At 69.1% G+C, this 16,464-nt stretch overlaps 1 protein-coding gene across 4 annotated transcripts; it reads left to right on the top strand.

Moving 5' to 3' along the window:
* The first annotated feature begins 133 nt into the window (after positions 1-133).
* On the top strand, positions 134-16,344 carry CHD8 (chromodomain helicase DNA binding protein 8). 4 transcript variants are annotated; one of them, XM_064503355.1, is made up of 38 exons: positions 134-192; positions 3,567-4,334; positions 4,532-4,915; positions 4,995-5,368; positions 5,456-5,570; positions 5,710-5,904; positions 5,986-6,054; positions 6,160-6,215; positions 6,510-6,627; positions 6,718-6,801; positions 6,929-7,066; positions 7,170-7,291; positions 7,392-7,635; positions 7,833-8,009; positions 8,219-8,362; positions 8,452-8,707; positions 9,109-9,322; positions 9,439-9,634; positions 9,722-9,889; positions 10,064-10,243; positions 10,396-10,506; positions 10,614-10,825; positions 11,037-11,236; positions 11,326-11,482; positions 11,577-11,666; positions 11,752-11,855; positions 11,942-12,056; positions 12,328-12,403; positions 12,504-12,558; positions 12,657-12,861; positions 12,941-13,149; positions 13,380-13,853; positions 14,231-14,373; positions 14,453-14,671; positions 14,759-14,878; positions 14,964-15,143; positions 15,233-15,355; positions 15,843-16,344. In XM_064503355.1, exons 2-38 carry the CDS (start codon positions 3,636-3,638, stop codon positions 16,236-16,238), a joined length of 7,122 nt encoding a protein of 2,373 aa, XP_064359425.1. In that variant the 5' UTR covers positions 134-192; positions 3,567-3,635; the 3' UTR covers positions 16,239-16,344. The 4 variants fall into 4 exon arrangements, with proteins under 4 accessions (XP_064359425.1, XP_064359424.1, XP_064359422.1 ...); XM_064503354.1 differs by lacking the exon at positions 134-192 and adding an exon at positions 380-594; XM_064503352.1 differs by lacking the exon at positions 134-192 and adding an exon at positions 746-817.
* Positions 16,345-16,464: the final 120 nt, after the last annotated feature.

Here is a 16,464-nt window from a genome sequence, read left to right as displayed (position 1 = left end):
AGACGGGGGCGGGGGGGGATTTGGGGGCGGAGGGGACGCCGCCGCCATGGCGGGGAGGGGGTTAACGCCGCGGCAAGATGGCGGCGGCGCTTAGCTGCCCGCGGCGCTGCCTGACGGGAGGCGCCGCCCCCTTCCGCCGCGCCTTGGCCGCGGAGGAAGACGGGGAGGCCCGGAGCGCCGCATCCTGCCGCGGTAAAAGTATATAGAGGAGAAAGGGAGGGGGGAGGATGGGGGTCAATTAAAGGCAAATAGTTGCTGAGGGGAGGGGGCGTCAGGCGGCGCGGCGGCAGCCCCCCCCCCCGCTCAGGCCCCCTCCGCGGCCACTTCCGGGAAGGCGCGCAGCCTACCCTGCTGGCGCCCGGCCACGCCCACCGCGCCGCGGCGCGCAGCGGAGGGAGTGGGCGTGGCCTGGCCGTGCGTGGGGACGTGTGTGCGTGCGCGCGCGGGGGGGGGCAGCACGCTGCGTTGCGCCGCGCCCGCGCGGGCCGCCTTGTTCTCGCGCTTCCCCCCCCTTGCCGGAGGGGCGGGGGAGGGGGCGCCGGGTGAGGCCACCGCGGGGCGGGGGGGGGACAGAGACACCCCCGCCCCCCCCAGGTAAGACCCCCCCCTTTCCTTCCCGGTTGGCATGGCGACGCGCGCGCGGGGGGGCTTATTATGGGATGGCGCGGCCCCGCCGCGGGTGGAGGTTCCTCCCTCCCTCCCCCCCCCCCCCGCGCGGGCGGGATGGTTCAGCCTCCCCCCCCCCCCTTCTTGGGGGAGGTGGGGCGCGTCCATGTCGCGGCGGCGGCGGGGGGGGAGGGAGCGCCGCGGAAGGACGGTAGGGCCGCCGCGGGGGGGGGGCACGTGGGCGCGACCGCGCGGCTCCCGGGGGGGAGGAAGGGGGGGCGGCCCAGTGCTCCCAGTTCCGCCGTCGCTGGGAGGCCTGGTTCCCCCGTGACTGGGCACACCGGGGCTCCCACTTTCCCTGCAGCCGGGCTCCTTAGTGCCCCCATTTCCTTGTTACTGGGAGGCCCAGTCCCCCTAACTGGGCACCCCAGTGCTCCCAGTCCCAGTGCAGCTAGGCTCCTTGTAACCCAGTTACTGGGCGGCCCAGTGCCCCCAGTCCCCCTGTGGCTGGGTACCCCAGTGCTCCCAGTTCCTTATCTCCAGGTGGCCCAGTTCCCCCTGTGACTGGGCAGCCCTGTGCCCCCCGTTTCCCTGCAGCTGGGTTCCCCGTTCCCCCGTGACTGGGAACCCCAACGCCCCCAATTCCCTTGTGACTGGGCACCCCAGTGCTCCCCGTTCCCTTTTTACTGGGCGACCCAGTCACCTTGTGACTGGGCCCCCAGTCCCCCTGTGGCTGGGCACCCCAGTGCCCCCAGTTCTCCTGTGACTGGGTGGCCTAGTGCCCCCAATTCCCTTGTGACTGGGCACCCCAGTGCTCCCCGTTCCCTTTTTACTGGGCGACCCAGTCACCTTGTGACTGGGCCCCCAGTCCCCCTGTGGCTGGGCACCCCAGTGCCCCCAGTTCTCCTGTGACTGGGTGGCCTAGTGCCCCCATTTCCTTATTACTGGGTATCCCAGTGCCCCCAGTCCCCCTGCAACTGGACTCCCTGTCACCCTGTGACTGGGCACCCCGGTGCCCCCATTTCCTTATTACTGGGCAGCCCAATGCCCCTAGTTCTCCTGTGACTGGGCGCCCTAGTGCCCCCCATTCCCTTTTTACTGGGCACCCTGTTCCCCTGTGACCAGGCAGCCCAGTGCTCCCAGTTCCTTATTACTAGGAGGCCCAGTTCTCCTGTGACTGGGCGGCCCAGCGCTCCCAGTTCCTTATCGCCAGGCAGCCCAGTTCCCCCGTGACTGGACGGTCCAGTGCCCCCAGTTTCCCTGCAGCTGGGTTCCTAGTTCCCCCTGTGACTGGGCACCTCAGTGCCCCCGGTCCCCCTGTAATTGATCCTGCCAGTGCCCCAGTTACTGGCTTCCTAGTGCCCCGATCTCCCCATTACTGGCCCCCCAGTGCCCCACTTACTGCCCCCCAGTGCCCCAATCTCCCTATTACTGGCCCCCCCAGTGCCCCATTTACTGGCCCCCCCAGTGCCCCACGGGTCCCCCATTACTGGGAGCTCGCACCCCTCCTCTCCTCCCCGGCTTCGCATCTCCCTGAGTCACCGCCTGGCCGGGCCGGAGCGGGATAACGCCCCGGAGCGGGATAACGCCCCGGATCGCTCTGCAGCTCCGGCCGGACCCCGGCGCCCCGCTGCTGGGGCCGGGGTGAATGCGGTTCCCGTGCCCCCCACGGGCGTCGGGCCACGGTTTGGGGGGCGCAGCGGGCTGCGGGTCTCGCTGGGCGGCCGCGGAGGGGGCGCGAGCACCGCGGGGCGGCGTTTTCGGGGGCCGCGGCGGCCTCGGCCCGGCCCCGCCTCGGCCCGGCCCCCCGGGAGGCTCCCGCCGCTGCTGCGGACCGGGGCCGGGCCCACAGCGAGTGCGCGGGAGCTGGGGGGGATTGCAGGGGGTCTGGGGGGGTTGCATGGGTCTATGGGGCAGGAGAGGGCTGTAGGGGGTCTGAGGGGGATTGCAGGGGGTCTGGGGGGCAGGAGGGGGCTGTAGGGGGTCTGGGGGGGATTGCATGGGGCTGTGGGGCAGGAGGGGGCTGCAGGGGGTCTGGGGGGATTGCATGGGGCTGTGGGGCAGGAGGGGGCTGCAGGGGGTCTGAGGGGGATTGCAGGGGGTCTGGGGGGCAGGAGGGGGCTGTACAGGGTCTGAGGGGGATTGCAGGGAGCCCGGGGGGGATTGCAGGGGTTAGGGGGCAGGAGGGGGCTGCCGGGAGTCGGGGGGGGATTGCAGGGGGCTGAGCAGGATTGCAGGGAGTCTGGGGGGGATTGCATGGGGCTGTGGGGCAGGAGAGGGCTGTACGGGGTCTGAGGGGGATTGCACGGGGGCTGGGGGGGTTGCTGGGGGTCTGGGGTGGGCTGCATGGGGTCTGGGGGGATTGCATGGGGTTAGGGGTCTAGGCAGGATTGTGGGGGGTCTTGGGGGGGTTGTATAGGGCCTGGGAAGGGATTGCATGGGACTGGGAGTTGGGGGGATTGCACGGGGTCTCGGGGGGCAGGAAGGAGCTGCACGGGGTTTGGGGGGCAGGTTGCATGGGGTTGGAGGTCTGGGGGGCATTGCACGGGGGTTGGGGGTCTGGGGGCTTGCAGGGGGTGTGGGGGCGATTGCACGGGGTTGGGGGGGCAGGAGGGAGTTGCATGGGGTCTGGGGGGCGATTGCAGGGGTCGGGGGGCCGGAGGGGACTGCACAATGTTTGGGGGGGAGATTGCATGGGGCCTGGGGGGGATTGTACAGGGTCTGGGGGGCAGGAGGGCACTGCACGGGGCTGGGGGGGGTTGCAGGGTGCGTGGGGGGCAATCGCAGGGGATCTGGGGGGCTGGAGGGGCCTGTATGGGGCCGGGGGGGGGTCGCGTGGAGTCTGTGGGGCGGGAGGGGGCTGCAGCGGGGCTGGGGGGCGTTGCGGACGTGCTTGGCCCCGTTGCGGCGGCGGCGTGGGGCAGCCGGGCCCCCCCGCCGACCCGCCGCGTGCCCCGCAGCCGGCTCCGCTCCCGCCGCCTGAGCCCCCCGCGCCGGCCGCCCGCCGCGGCACCGGCCCCCTCCCCGCCATGGCCGACCCCATCATGGACCTCTTCGACGACCCCAACCTCTTCGGGCTGGACGCGCTGACGGACGAGGGCTTCGCCCCGGCCCCCCACGACCCCATCGAGGAGGCGCTGGGGCTGGCGGGGGCCCTGGAGGAGCCGCCGCCGCCGGAGCCGGAGCCGCCGCCGGAGCCGCCAATGGCGCCCGAATCCGCCCCCCCGGAGCCGCCGCCGCCGCCCCCGGAGCCGCCGGCGCCCGGTGCCGCCCCGCCAGACGCCGCGCCGGAGCAGGACGTGCTGAGCCAAGGGAACCCCTTCATGGGGGTGTCCGCCGCGGCCCCCGCGCCCTCCTCCTCCTCCGCCGCCGCGGCTCTGCCGGCTCCCAAAATCGTCATCCTGAAAGCCCCGGCGGGGGGCTCGGCGCCCGGCGCCCACGTGGCGCAGCTCCAGGCGCCGGCCCAGCCGCTGGGGGCGGCCAACGGGGGCAAGGTGACCTTCGCCAAAGTGCTCACGGGCACCCCGCTCCGGCCCGGCGTCTCCATCGTCTCCGGCAACGCCGTGCTCGCCGGCAAAGTGACGCCGGCCGGGCCGGGCGCCGCTGCCGTCCACCGCCTGGTGCAGCCGGGACGGCCTGTGAAGCAGCTGGTGCTGCAGCCCGTGAAGCCGCCGGGCGCCGGGGCGCCCCTGAAGCCCGCCGTCACCCTCACGTCGGCTCCCGCCCAGGTGAGAGCGGCCGAGGGGGATGGAGAAACGTCTCCCAGGGCGTTGGGGGCAACGGGGATGGAGAAACGTCTCCCAGGGCGTTGGGGGCAACGGGGATGGAGAAACGTCTCCCAGGGCGTTGGGGGCAACGGGGATGGAGAAGCATCTCATGAAGGTGGTGGTGGCGGTGGCTTCACATCTTCTCTTCCCACCTGCAGGGCGAATCCAAGCGCATCACCCTGGTGCTGCAGCAGCCGCCGGGCGCCAACGCGGCCACCGGGCAGCGGCACGTGGTGCTGGGCAGCCTGCCGGGCAAGATCGTCCTGCAGGGCAACCAGCTGGCCGCTCTCGGCCAAGGCAAGGGCACGCCGGGCCAGCCGGCCAAGGTGGTCACCATCCAGCTCCAGGTGCAGCAGCAGCCGCCGTCGGCGGCACCGGGCGCCCAGCCCGGCGCCAACCCCCAGAAGATCCAGCTGCTCCAGCAGCCTCCGGCCGCAGGGCAGCCGGCGCCCGTGGCCGTCTCCTCCGTGCCCCCGGCGCAGGTGGTGGGTGGCGCGGGCCAGCGGCTGACGGTGCCGCTCAAGGTGGTGCTGCAGCCCCAGGTGCGAGCCGGCGGGGTGGGATTCGGGGGGGCCACGGAGATGCCCGGCGCTGAGGTTTTGACCCTCTTTTCGGTCGCAGGCCGGCTCGTCTCAAGGCAGCTCGCCGGGGCTGTCGGTGGTGAAGGTGCTCAGCAGCGGCGAGGTGGCGGCGCTGTCGGGCCCCGGCTCGCGGGGCGCCTCGGAGGAGAGTCGCAAGCTGGAGCACCAGAAGAAGCAGGAGAAAGCCAACCGCATCGTGGCCGAGGCCATCGCCCGGGCCCGGGCCCGGGGCGAGCAGAACATCCCCCGCGTCCTCAACGAGGACGAGCTGCCCAGCGTGCGGCCCGAGGAGGAAGGCGAGCGCAAGCGCCGGCGCAAAGGGCCTGCCGAGCGCAGCGGCCCCAAGGAGGAGCGGCCCCGCAAGGGCAAGGGCCAGGGCGGCGCCGGCAAGAGCAAGGGCCGCGGCAAGCCCAGGTGAGGGACCCCGGAGCCGGGGGACCCCCCGCTGCCGCCCAGCGGGCGCCCGGGGGCCATCCTCACCCTCCCCTCTCCCACCGCCAGCACCATCACCCCCGTGGTGGGGAAGAAGCGGAAGCGCAACGCCTCGTCCGACAACTCGGACGCCGAGGTGATGCCGGCCCCGTCGCCGCGGGAGGAGGAGGAGAGCAGCGTGCAGGTAAGGGGGTGCTGGCGGCGGTGTCCCGTGGGAGACGGGGGTTTCCGGAGGGCGTCCCGCCTCCTCGCACTGACCTGAAGTCTTTCCTCATCCGGGACGGTCGCTTGTGACGCCTTTGTGCCTTCCCTTTGTCGCCCAGAAACGGCGCTCAAACCGCCAGGTGAAGCGCAAGAAGTACACCGAGGACCTGGACATCAAAATCACCGACGACGAGGAAGACGAAGAGCTGGACGTGACCGGGCCGGTGCGGCCTGAGCAGCCGCCGGCCCCGCAGCCCCCCATGCCCGAGCCCGAGCCCGAGGGCGAGACCTTGCCCTCCATGCAGTTCTTCGTGGTGAGTCCCCCCCGCCGGGGCCGGGAGCACCTGAGGCCGGCGCTTCGGGAGCGCTGCCGCTTAACCCTCCTTCCTCCGCAGGAAAACCCCAGCGAGGAGGATGCTGCCATCGTGGACAAGGTCCTCTCCATGCGGGTGGTGAAGAAGGAGGTGAGCGGGGGCTTCCCCGGGACGCTTCCGCAGGCTTCTCCTGCTGCGGCCGCGGCCCCAGGCGGGTTTTGGGTGATGCTAACGGCCCTTCCTTGCCCTTCGCAGCTCCCGTCGGGGCAGTTCACGGAATCGGAGGAGTTCTTCGTCAAGTACAAGAACTAGTAGGTGTCCTGGCAAGCGGGCTTTGGCCAAGGGGGGCGTGACGGGACCTTGGCTCGAGCTGCATAAACTCAATTAAGGGGTACATGGCTTGGCCCGGGAGAGGGCTGGCTCGTTAATGCCTTGCCGTAACGATGCGACAGTCAAAGCTAGGGCGATACCACCTGGATTCCTACCAGCTTTCCTCCTGCGGGTGGGAATTTCCTCCTCAGGTCCCAATGCTTTGAGGGAAGCAAACTTGGCGCCTGGGCTGCAGGGTCAATAAAACGCTGCCCTGATGCCCCTTCCCCTCTCAGCTCCTACCTGCACTGCGAGTGGGCCACCATCGACCAGCTGGAGAAGGACAAGAGGATCCACCAGAAACTGAAGCGCTTCAAGACCAAGATGACGCAGATGCGGCACTTCTTCCATGAGGTACGGTGCTGGCCCGGCGGGGCAGAGCCGGAGCTGGTGGAGGGGGGACGCCGGCAGCGCGGCGCCCTTCTCACCTCGCCTCTCCGAAAGGACGAGGAGCCCTTCAACCCGGACTACGTGGAGGTGGACCGCATCCTGGATGAATCCCACAGCGTAGACAAGGACAACGGGGAGGTGAGCGGGCGCTGGGTCTCGGGGGACGGTTGGGACCGTCCACGGGTGGCGGCGTGTTTCTTGGACGCGGTGGGCGCCGAGTAACTCCAGCGGTCTCCATCCTCCTTCCCTTTCTGCTCCTGGTCAGCCGGTGGTCTACTACCTGGTGAAGTGGTGCTCTCTGCCCTACGAGGACAGCACCTGGGAGCTCAAGGAGGACGTGGACGAGGGCAAGATTGGGGAGTTCAAGCGGATCCAGGCGCGGCACCCGGAGCTCAAGCGCGTGGTGAGCCATCGCAGGCCCTTTCACCGGCCCGGCCTGGCTTTCCCCCCCCGGCTGCCCTCTCCCCCAGCAGCTGCCGCTCACTCCGTGCCCATCTCTCCTGCAGGCCCGGCCCCAGGCGGGCTCCTGGAAGAAGCTCGAGCTGTCCCACGAGTACAAGAACCACAACCAGCTCCGCGAGTACCAGCTCGAGGGCGTCAACTGGCTGCTCTTCAACTGGTACAACAGGCGAGTGACGGGGCCGAGCCGGGGCGGGCGCACGGCTCCAAGGACGCCTGCTCCAGCCTCCTCCGCCAACCCGAACGCCCCTCTGCTCCCCGACCCGCAGGCAGAACTGCATCCTGGCCGACGAGATGGGCCTGGGCAAAACCATCCAGTCCATCGCCTTCCTGCAGGAGGTGTACAACGTGGGCATCCGGGGCCCCTTCCTCGTCATTGCGCCGCTCTCCACCATCACCAACTGGGAGCGGGAGTTCAACACGTGGACGGAGATGAACAGCATCGTCTACCACGGCAGCCTGGCCTCACGGCAGATGATCCAGCAGTACGAGATGTACTGCAAGGACTCCCGGGTACGGCCTGAGGGGCGCTCCCGGGGCTGGGCGGCTGGCAGGAGGGGACAGCTCGGTTCTCGCGGGCCACGAGCGCTGCCGCAAACCACACGGATTTGTAGCTAAGCGTGGCCATCGGGAGCGGGGCGAGGTATGGGTGCGGGAGGGGAGAGGTTGGACATTTCTCCCTTACGGGTCCACTGCCCTCCTCTGGCCAGGGCCGCCTCATCCCCGGGGCCTACAAGTTTGATGCGCTCATCACCACCTTCGAGATGATCCTGTCGGACTGCCCAGAGCTGCGGGAGATCGAGTGGCGCTGCGTCATCATCGACGAAGCCCACCGGCTCAAGAACCGCAACTGCAAGCTGCTCGATAGCCTCAAGCACATGGACCTGGTGAGCGCTGTGGGGATGTGGAGTCTCCCTCTCCCTCTGCCTTCTTTGGCGGGGGGGGGGTTTCCCCAGCGGGTCCCAGTGGTGTCCGGACTTGTCCCGTGCTCCGGGGGCTCTCTGTGCCCATGACGGGGGTGAGGATGATCATGTGGGGACGGGCTCGGCTCGCCTCCCTCCGGGCCCTCACGCTCTGCCCCCGCCTCGGATGGCAGGAGCACAAGGTCCTCTTGACGGGCACCCCCCTGCAAAACACGGTGGAGGAGCTCTTCAGCCTCCTGCACTTTCTGGAGCCTTCTCAGTTCCCTTCCGAAGCTGAGTTCCTCAAGGACTTTGGAGACCTCAAGACGGAGGAGCAGGTGAGGAGAACAGCCCTCGCTGACCCCTTCCTGGTCGTGCAGGTCCTGCCCTGCCCGTGCACCGACTCTCCCCCCGGTCCCATCCCCAGGTGCAGAAGCTGCAGGCCATCCTCAAGCCCATGATGCTCCGGCGGTTGAAGGAGGACGTGGAAAAGAACCTCGCTCCCAAGCAGGAGACCATCATTGAGGTGGAACTGACAAACATCCAGAAGAAATACTATCGGGCCATCCTGGAGAAAAACTTCTCCTTCCTGTCCAAGGGTGCTGGCCACACCAACATGCCCAACCTGCTCAACACCATGATGGAGCTGCGGAAATGTTGTAACCACCCCTACCTCATCAACGGTGAGGGGCAGGCAGGGCTCAAGGGGCCGGGGTCTGCCCCTTGTCCTTTCTCCAGCAGCAGCCGCAAGCAGACACCTCGTGGGAGAACGTGGATGGCCCATCCCTCCCTAGTCTCCCAGCTTCGCCCTTTCTTTCGTCAGGGACTCGGTGGCCTCTTGGGTTTGGGGCTTCTCTTCCCTGACCTCATACAGTCCGCAGAGCCCGTGTAACCGCCCCGGCGTGCTTGATATCACGGGGAGAGGAGTTCTCGCAGCACCTAGTTTGGCTTTGATGCCGCCAAGGTCTCGCTTTGGCGGGGCGACCCCCGGGCTAGGGGGCTCCCCAAGAAGGTCGTGCGCGCGCCGCCGCCTCGGTCCGTGCCCCTTTGACGGTCCCGTTTCCTTCCCCCCCCCCCGACGCAGGCGCGGAGGAGAAGATCCTGGCCGAGTTTCGGGAATCGTGCCACCACCACGTGCCCCACGACTTCCACCTCCAGGCCATGGTGCGCTCGGCCGGCAAGCTGGTGCTCATCGACAAGCTGCTGCCCAAGCTCAAGGCCGGCGGCCACAAGGTGCTGATCTTCTCCCAGATGGTGCGGTGCCTCGACATCTTGGAGGACTACCTCATCCAGAAGAGGTGAGCGGGACGCGGCGCTGGGGAAAGGAGGGGAGGGACTGGGGAGAGCTGGGGACGTTCGTGTCCCCCCTCCTCCGGTTCTCCCACCCCGGCACGCACCCCTGGGCCGCCCGCAGGTACCTGTACGAGCGGATCGACGGGCGGGTGCGCGGCAACCTGCGGCAGGCCGCCATCGACCGCTTCAGCAAGCCCGACTCGGACCGCTTCGTGTTCCTGCTGTGCACCCGGGCGGGTGGGCTGGGCATCAACCTCACCGCCGCCGACACCTGCATCATCTTCGACTCCGACTGGAACCCCCAGAACGACCTCCAGGTAACTGCGGCCCGCGGCTCGCGGCACTCCCTGCCTCGCCACCGGCTTGACCCGATTTCGTCGTCTTCCCCCCCTCTCCCCGCACAGGCCCAGGCACGGTGCCACCGCATCGGGCAGAGCAAGGCGGTGAAGGTCTACCGCCTCATCACACGCAACTCATATGAGCGGGAGATGTTCGACAAGGCCAGCCTCAAGCTGGGCCTCGACAAGGCCGTGCTGCAGTCCATGAGCGGCCGCGAGGGCAACATCGCCGGGGTGAGGCGCCGCGTGGGGGGGGTCCATCCTCCGGTCTTGCAGGACCTGGGATTTGGGGGTGGCTTGGGATGGGACTCGGAGACCTCCTGGTCCAAGGTGGCTTTTGCGGAGGGTTGCGTGGTGCCTCGCTGGGCGTCTACACGTCTTTGGCCTGCTTCTCCCCGCCATGGGCAGATCCAGCAGTTCTCCAAGAAGGAGATCGAAGACCTGCTGCGCAAGGGGGCCTATGCTGCCATCATGGAGGAGGATGACGAGGGCTCCAAGTTTTGCGAGGAGGACATAGACCAGATCCTGCTACGCCGCACCACCACCATCACCATCGAGAGTGAGGGGAAGGGCTCCACCTTTGCCAAGGTACGTCCAGGCACTGCCATTCGTTGCCCCCAGGTTTAACGAGCCTTGTTAAACTGCTTCCGGGATGGGGGGGGGGGCGCACGTAAGCCAGTAGCACCTCCACTTTTTGTGTTTCCATTGCTGCCGTTTCACACCACTCCTCCCCTCCGCAGGCGAGCTTTGTGGCCTCCGAGAACCGCACCGACATCGCCTTGGACGACCCCAACTTCTGGCAGAAGTGGGCCAAGAAAGCCGACCTGGACCTGGACCTGCTCAACAGCAAGGTGAGGGCGGCTGGGGACCGTCGGCAGCAGGGCCGGGCGCTCCTCCGGTGGCAGAGGGGCTCAGACGCACCTCCCTCTCCTTGTTTTTTGTTTTCTTCCCCTTCCAGAACAACCTGGTGATCGACACACCCCGGGTGCGCAAGCAGACGCGGCACTTCAGCACCCTGCGCGACGATGACCTGGTGGAGTTCTCCGACCTGGAGAGCGAAGACGAGGAGAGGCCCCGCTCCCGGCGCCACGACCGCCACCACCATGCCTTGCACCACGCCTACGGCCGCACCGACTGCTTCCGTGTCGAGAAGCACCTCCTGGTCTATGGGTGAGGGCGTGGACCTTTGTTTTTCTTCTCCCCTCCGTGCGGTGGCTTTGGAAAGCCCTTGTTCCTGCGTGTTTTCCCCCGTTTCCCGGGCTGGAAAGCTGTCGGTTTGGGTGGTTCCTCGCGCGGTTCCTCTGGAAGCAAGGGGCCGGCGGGTTTCGCATCCGGTGGGGAGCAGGCGCCCAACACCCCGCCGCCTTGGCTCTGCCGGCAGCTGGGGACGGTGGCGGGAGATCCTGTCGCACGGGCGGTTCAAGCGGCGCCTCTCGGAGCGGGACGTGGAGACCATCTGCCGGGCCATCCTGGTCTACTGCCTGCTGCACTACCGGGGCGACGAGAACATCAAGGGCTTCATCTGGGACCTCATCAGCCCTGCAGAGAACGGCAAGGCCAAGGAGCTGCAAAACCACTCGGGTGAGGGTCCCCCGCAGGCGCGGGAGCTACGGGGCTGCGGGGACCCTCGGGGTCCCGCTCTGACCCCTCTTTCTTCTCCCCTCCACCAGGCCTTTCCATCCCGGTGCCCCGGGGCCGCAAGGGCAAGAAGGTGAAATCGCAGAGCACCTTCGATGTCCACAAGGCCGAGTGGATCCGCAAGTACAACCCCGACACCCTCTTCCAGGACGAGAGCTACAAGAAGCATCTCAAGCATCAGTGCAACAAGTGAGAGAGGCGGGGGATGTCTGGGCTGCTCTGCCGCGGTCCTGGCTGCGCCCGCCGCCTTCTCTCCTTGACTTTGCCCCCTCCGCCCGCCCAGGGTGCTGCTCCGGGTGCGCATGCTGTACTACCTGCGTCAGGAGGTGATCGGCGACCAGGCCGAGAAGGTGTTGGCGGGGGCGGTGGCCAGGTAGGAGCCTCCAGCCTCGTCTCCGGGCTGCTCCTGGCCTCGGACCTCCCCGTTTCACTCTTCCTTCCCCGTCCTGCCCCTGCAGCGACATCGACATATGGTTCCCGCTGGTGGAGCAGCTCGAGGTGCCGACCGCCTGGTGGGACGCCGAAGCCGACAAGTCCTTGCTCATCGGTGTCTTCAAACACGGTGCGCGCGTCGTGGGGGGAAACGGGGTGGAAGAAAAGGTGGCTTCCGTCCAGGCGCCCGCTCTTACGCCCGAGCCTCTTCTGCAGGCTACGAGAAGTACAACACCATGCGTGCCGACCCCGCGCTCTGCTTCCTGGAGAAAGCCGGCCGGCCCGACGAGAAGGCCATCGCTGCTGAGCAGCGCCTGGACGTTGCCGAGGGGTGAGCCTTCGCCCTTCACCCCTGCGGGGCGGCGGCAGAGCAGAGGAGGGCTGGGGGAAGGGGACGAGAGCTGCCCGTGATGACTCGCCATGCTAATACCGACCGGCCCGCCAGCCAGGGCGAGGGGCCCGGCGCATCTGGCGGGGCCAGGATGAGTTGAAACCTCTTCTCGGGAAGAGCTGAAGGCGCTCGTGCCGCCGTGGGGAAGGGGGAGGCAGCGCTTCACGGGGGCCGGGCTCACGCGTATCCGTGTCCCCGTCTTCTCCCCCAGCGTGGATTTCGACAAGGACTGCGAGGACCCTGAGTACAAGCCACTCCCAGGGACAGCCAAGGAGCCGGACGACGAGGTGAGGCGGGTTCGGGCTCTGTCCTTTTCTCCGGCAAGCTTGGCGCACTCTGACCCGCAGAGGGGAAAACCACCGCCTCGATCTCTGTCCTCCCTCTTAGACCGACCCGCTGATGCTGCTGGACGAGGAGATCTCGGTGGTGGACGGGGACGAAGGTAACCGGTCCGGAGGGAGCTTTTTCCCCGGCGCCAGGGGCGGCCCTGGAGCGGCCGCCCCCTGACCACCCCCCTTCCCTCCATCTCCCCGCCGCCAGGCCAGCCGGCCCAGCCGGGGCAGCTCTTCTGGCCACCGGGCTCGGCGCTGACGGCTCGCCTCCGGCGCCTCATCACCGCCTACCAGCGCAGCTACAAGCAGGAGCAGCTGAAGATGGAGGCGGCTGAGCGGGGCGACCGCCGGCGCCGGCGCTGCGAGGCCGCTTGCAAGCTCAAGGAGATGGCGCGCCGCGAGAAGCAGCAGAGGTACCGGAGCCGGGGGGCAGGCAAGGTCCCGTTGCGGTGCGGGACGCCCATCCCGACTCTCCCTAACCCGCTGCCGCAGATGGACCCGGCGGGAGCAGTCCGACTTCTATCGGGTGGTGTCGAGCTTCGGCGTGGAGTACGACCCCGATGCCCGGCGCTTCCGCTGGGGCCGCTTCCGCGCCCTGGCCCGCCTCGACCGCAAGACGGACGAGAGCCTCACCAAGTACTTCCACGGCTTCGTGGCCATGTGCCGGCAGGTCTGCCGCTTGCCGCCGGCCGCCGGCGACGGTGAGTGCGCGAAACCCGCTGGAAGCGGCGAAGCCGGGCTGCGCCGCGTGCCGGATCCTCTTGCAAGCGCGCAGGGCGGGATTGCGGTTGCAAAAGGCCCCGACTCGGGATCGCGGTTGCGAAAGGTCCAGCCCGAGGAGGATCGCGGGATCTCCCAGCCCTCTCCCATGCTCGTTTTTGGGCTGAGAGAGTGGCGGGAAGGCCCCCCTAACCCGCTCCGTGCCCCACAGAGCCGCCGGACCCCGCGGTGTTCATCGAGCCCGTCTCGGAGGAGCGGGCCTCGCGCACCCTCTACCGCGTGGACCTGCTGCGGCGCCTGCGGGAGCAGGTGCTGTGCCACCCGCTGCTGCCCGAGCGGCTCGCCCTCTGCCAGCCCCCCGGCCCCGAGCTGCCCGCCTGGTGGGAGTGCGGCCGCCACGACGGCGAGCTGCTCCGCGGCGCCGCCCGCCATGGCCTGGGCCAGGCCGAGGCCGCCATCATGAACGACCCCGACTTCTCCTTCCTCGCCGCCCGCTTTGGCTTCTGTCAGGGGCGAGCGGGGACGCCGCAGCCCCCCGCCGCCCCGCCGCCGCTGCCCCCGCCGCCGCCGCTGCCCCCCAAGCCCGACTCGGCCGAAGACTCTGACTCGGAGCTGGACCTCGGCAAGCTCTCGGCCTCCACCTCCGAGTCGTCCTCCTGCTCCGAGGACAGCGATGATGACCGGGGTGAGTCGCGCGCCTGCTCCCTCCTCCCTCCCTGCGTATCTCGGCTCCTCGTGCACCACAGCTTGCGCGGGTCCCTTTCCCTGCGCCCCGGCGTCGCCTCCTTGCATCCCCGTGTCACTTCCCACATCCTGGCATCACTTCCTGCATCCCTGTGTCGCTTCCCTGCACCCCGGGGTTACTTCCCCAAGCCCCAGCATCCTTTCACCACACCCCAGCATCCCTTCCCGCATCCCAGCGTCCTTTCCCGCACCCCAGCATCCCTTTCCGCTGGCTTTCTGCCCCCCTGGCATGAAACCAGGCGTCCCCCCAGGGCGTTCCTCCGCGGCCGTCCGGGGCCTCCTGGCTGCCCTCACCCCTCGCCTCCCCGCTCTCCCCAGGGCCGGACCCGGCCGGCGGGACGAAGCTCTTCGAGGAAGAGGAGTCGCTGCTGTCGCTGCCCACCTCCCGGGAGGGCGACTCGCCGCAGCCCCTGGCCCCGGGACTGCCGCTGGAGCAGCCGCACCTCCGCGAGTGGCCCAAGGTGAGACCCGGCGGGGGGCTCGTTTCCCCCGTTTCCTCCTGCCGCCGGCTCCCTGCTAACTGCTGCCTTCCCGCTGCAGGACCGGGCTCTCATCCACCGCATCGACCTGGTGTGCCAGGCCGTGCTGTCGGGCAAGTGGCCGGCGGCCCAGCGCGGCCCCGAGCCCGGCGGGGGCCAGGCGGACGGCGGGCCCCGGCTGCCCGGCGCCTACGCCGCCCCCCAGGAGGAACCGCCGGCCCCGTACACCCGCCTGCGGCACGGCCCCGAGGAGAAGGAGTTCACGGTGCAGATCAAGGACGTGAGTAGCCCCCCGAGGGTCTCCCCCGGCGCGGTGCCCGCCCGCCGCCGGGGCTCCCCGCCGACGTCTCGCCCCGTGCCGCCCCAGGAGGAAGGCATCAAGCTGACGTTCCAGAAACACCGGCTGGTGCCCAACGGTGCCCTGCGGGACCGCTGCCAGCACCTCCACCCGCCCGGCCACAAGAAGAACAGCAAGAAGCTGGTGGAGGTGAGCGGCGCGGCAGCGAGGCCGCTCGCGGCAGTCTCTTCCTCCCGGCTTTTTGGGGGCCGCCTCGCTCATCTCTTGCCCCCAGCTGGAGCTGCAGTGCCTGGAGGGGCTGCGGGGCCCCGACATCGACCTGGAGGCCCGCATCCCTGTGGTGCACAAGGGCGACGGCACGCTGCTGGTGGGCGACGCCGCCCCCCGCCGCGCCGACCTGGAGAGCTGGCTGCAGGCGCACCCCGACTTTGCCGTGGACCCCCGCTTCCTGGCGGTGAGTGTCCCCTGGGGGCAGGCAGCCGGTTTTCTGGTGCCGCCGAGCTACTTTCTCACCCCCTCCTTTCCCAATTTCTCTTGCCGCAGTACATGGAGGACCGCCGAAAGCAGCACAAGTGGCACCGCTGCAAAAAAACAGGCCCTGTGGAGACTAGCTGCCTGCCTGGGCTGGAGCGAGGGACGGTGCCGGGCGAAACCAACAGCAAGAAGGTGAGGTAGCCCCCAGCACGACGTCCTCCCTGCCCCCCTCCTCCCGTGGCCATCCTGGAAGTTGGAAATCCCTTCTGGGGCTCACTGGGGTTTCCGTCTCCACCCAGTCCCAAAATACTGAGGCGGGAGGGTGGGAAGGGGGAAGCTCTGTGTCGTGGAGGATTTCTCTCCACCGTCGTGGAGGACATGCCTCCGTGATCGTGGAGAATCTCTCTCTATTGGCACGGAGGACATCCCTCCGCCATCACAGAGAACGTTCCTCCATGAGCATGCAGGACATGCGTCCGTGATCATGGAGGATCTCTCTCCACCATCGCGGAGGACGTCCCTCCACCGTCACGGAGAACGTTCCTCCATGAGCGCGGAGGACCTCCTTCCGCCGTTGCGGAGAACGTTCCTCCGCGGTTGTGGAGGACCTCCCTCCGCCGGCCCAGCTGAGGCGCCAGGGGCGGGGGGAGTATTTCACCACCCTGCCGCCCCCTGCCAGGGCTTCCTGCCAGACCCTGTGATGAGCCGGCTGCTGCCAGAGGGCAGCCCCAAGCCGCGGGGCCGCCGGGCTGGCGTGGACCTCTCCAAGATGGTGTCGCTGATGGGGCCGGCGGGGCCGGGCTTGCTGGGGGGGCTGCACGGCCCCTTCGCCCCCGGCCCGGCCCCCGGCTCCTACGCCGCCGTGGCCGCCGCCTCGTCCTCGGCCGCCCTGCTGCACCCCGGCGCCTTCGCCCTGGCCCCCCGCCGCGACGAGGAGGAGGAGGACGACGACGACGACGAGATGGACGACTTGTCTCAGGGCTACGCCAGCTCCGAGCGGGACTTCTCCCTGCTCGACGACCCCATGATGCCGGCCAACTCGGACTCCAGCGACGGGGCCAACGAGGCCGAGTGAGCGCGCGCGCGCGTCCCCCCCCACCCCCGAGAACCGAGACTGTCTCCTCTCGCCCCGTCTCCCCCCCGCGCCCCGGGCGCTATATTTATATAAATATGTAAAAATGTCTTGTGTCATACGGGAGGGGGGGCGGGGGGTGCAGGGGGGGCGGGGGGGGGGGCGGGCTGTTATCTAGGGGCGGCGGGGGGGGGGGCGGGAGGGGTCGACGGCCAGGCTTTGGGGGTAG

Source organism: Dromaius novaehollandiae, chromosome 36, assembly GCF_036370855.1.
Source record: "Dromaius novaehollandiae isolate bDroNov1 chromosome 36, bDroNov1.hap1, whole genome shotgun sequence".
Classification (NCBI taxonomy): Eukaryota; Metazoa; Chordata; class Aves; order Casuariiformes; family Dromaiidae; genus Dromaius; species Dromaius novaehollandiae.
The sequence above is the reverse complement of the archived record's forward strand: the minus strand, read 5'-3'. Positions and strand labels throughout refer to the sequence as shown.

Bases quoted from the DNA above. Each gene is read 5' to 3' on its own strand.
- CHD8 (XM_064503352.1), top strand. From the start codon at position 773: ATGTCGCGGCGGCGGCGGGGGGGGAGGGAGCGCCGCGGAAGGACG. The intron at 6,055-6,159 runs GTGAGCGGGGGC...TGCCCTTCGCAG, and splicing joins TGCGGGTGGTGAAGAAGGAG to CTCCCGTCGGGGCAGTTCAC. The intron at 8,708-9,108 runs GTGAGGGGCAGG...CCCCCGACGCAG, and splicing joins CCACCCCTACCTCATCAACG to GCGCGGAGGAGAAGATCCTG.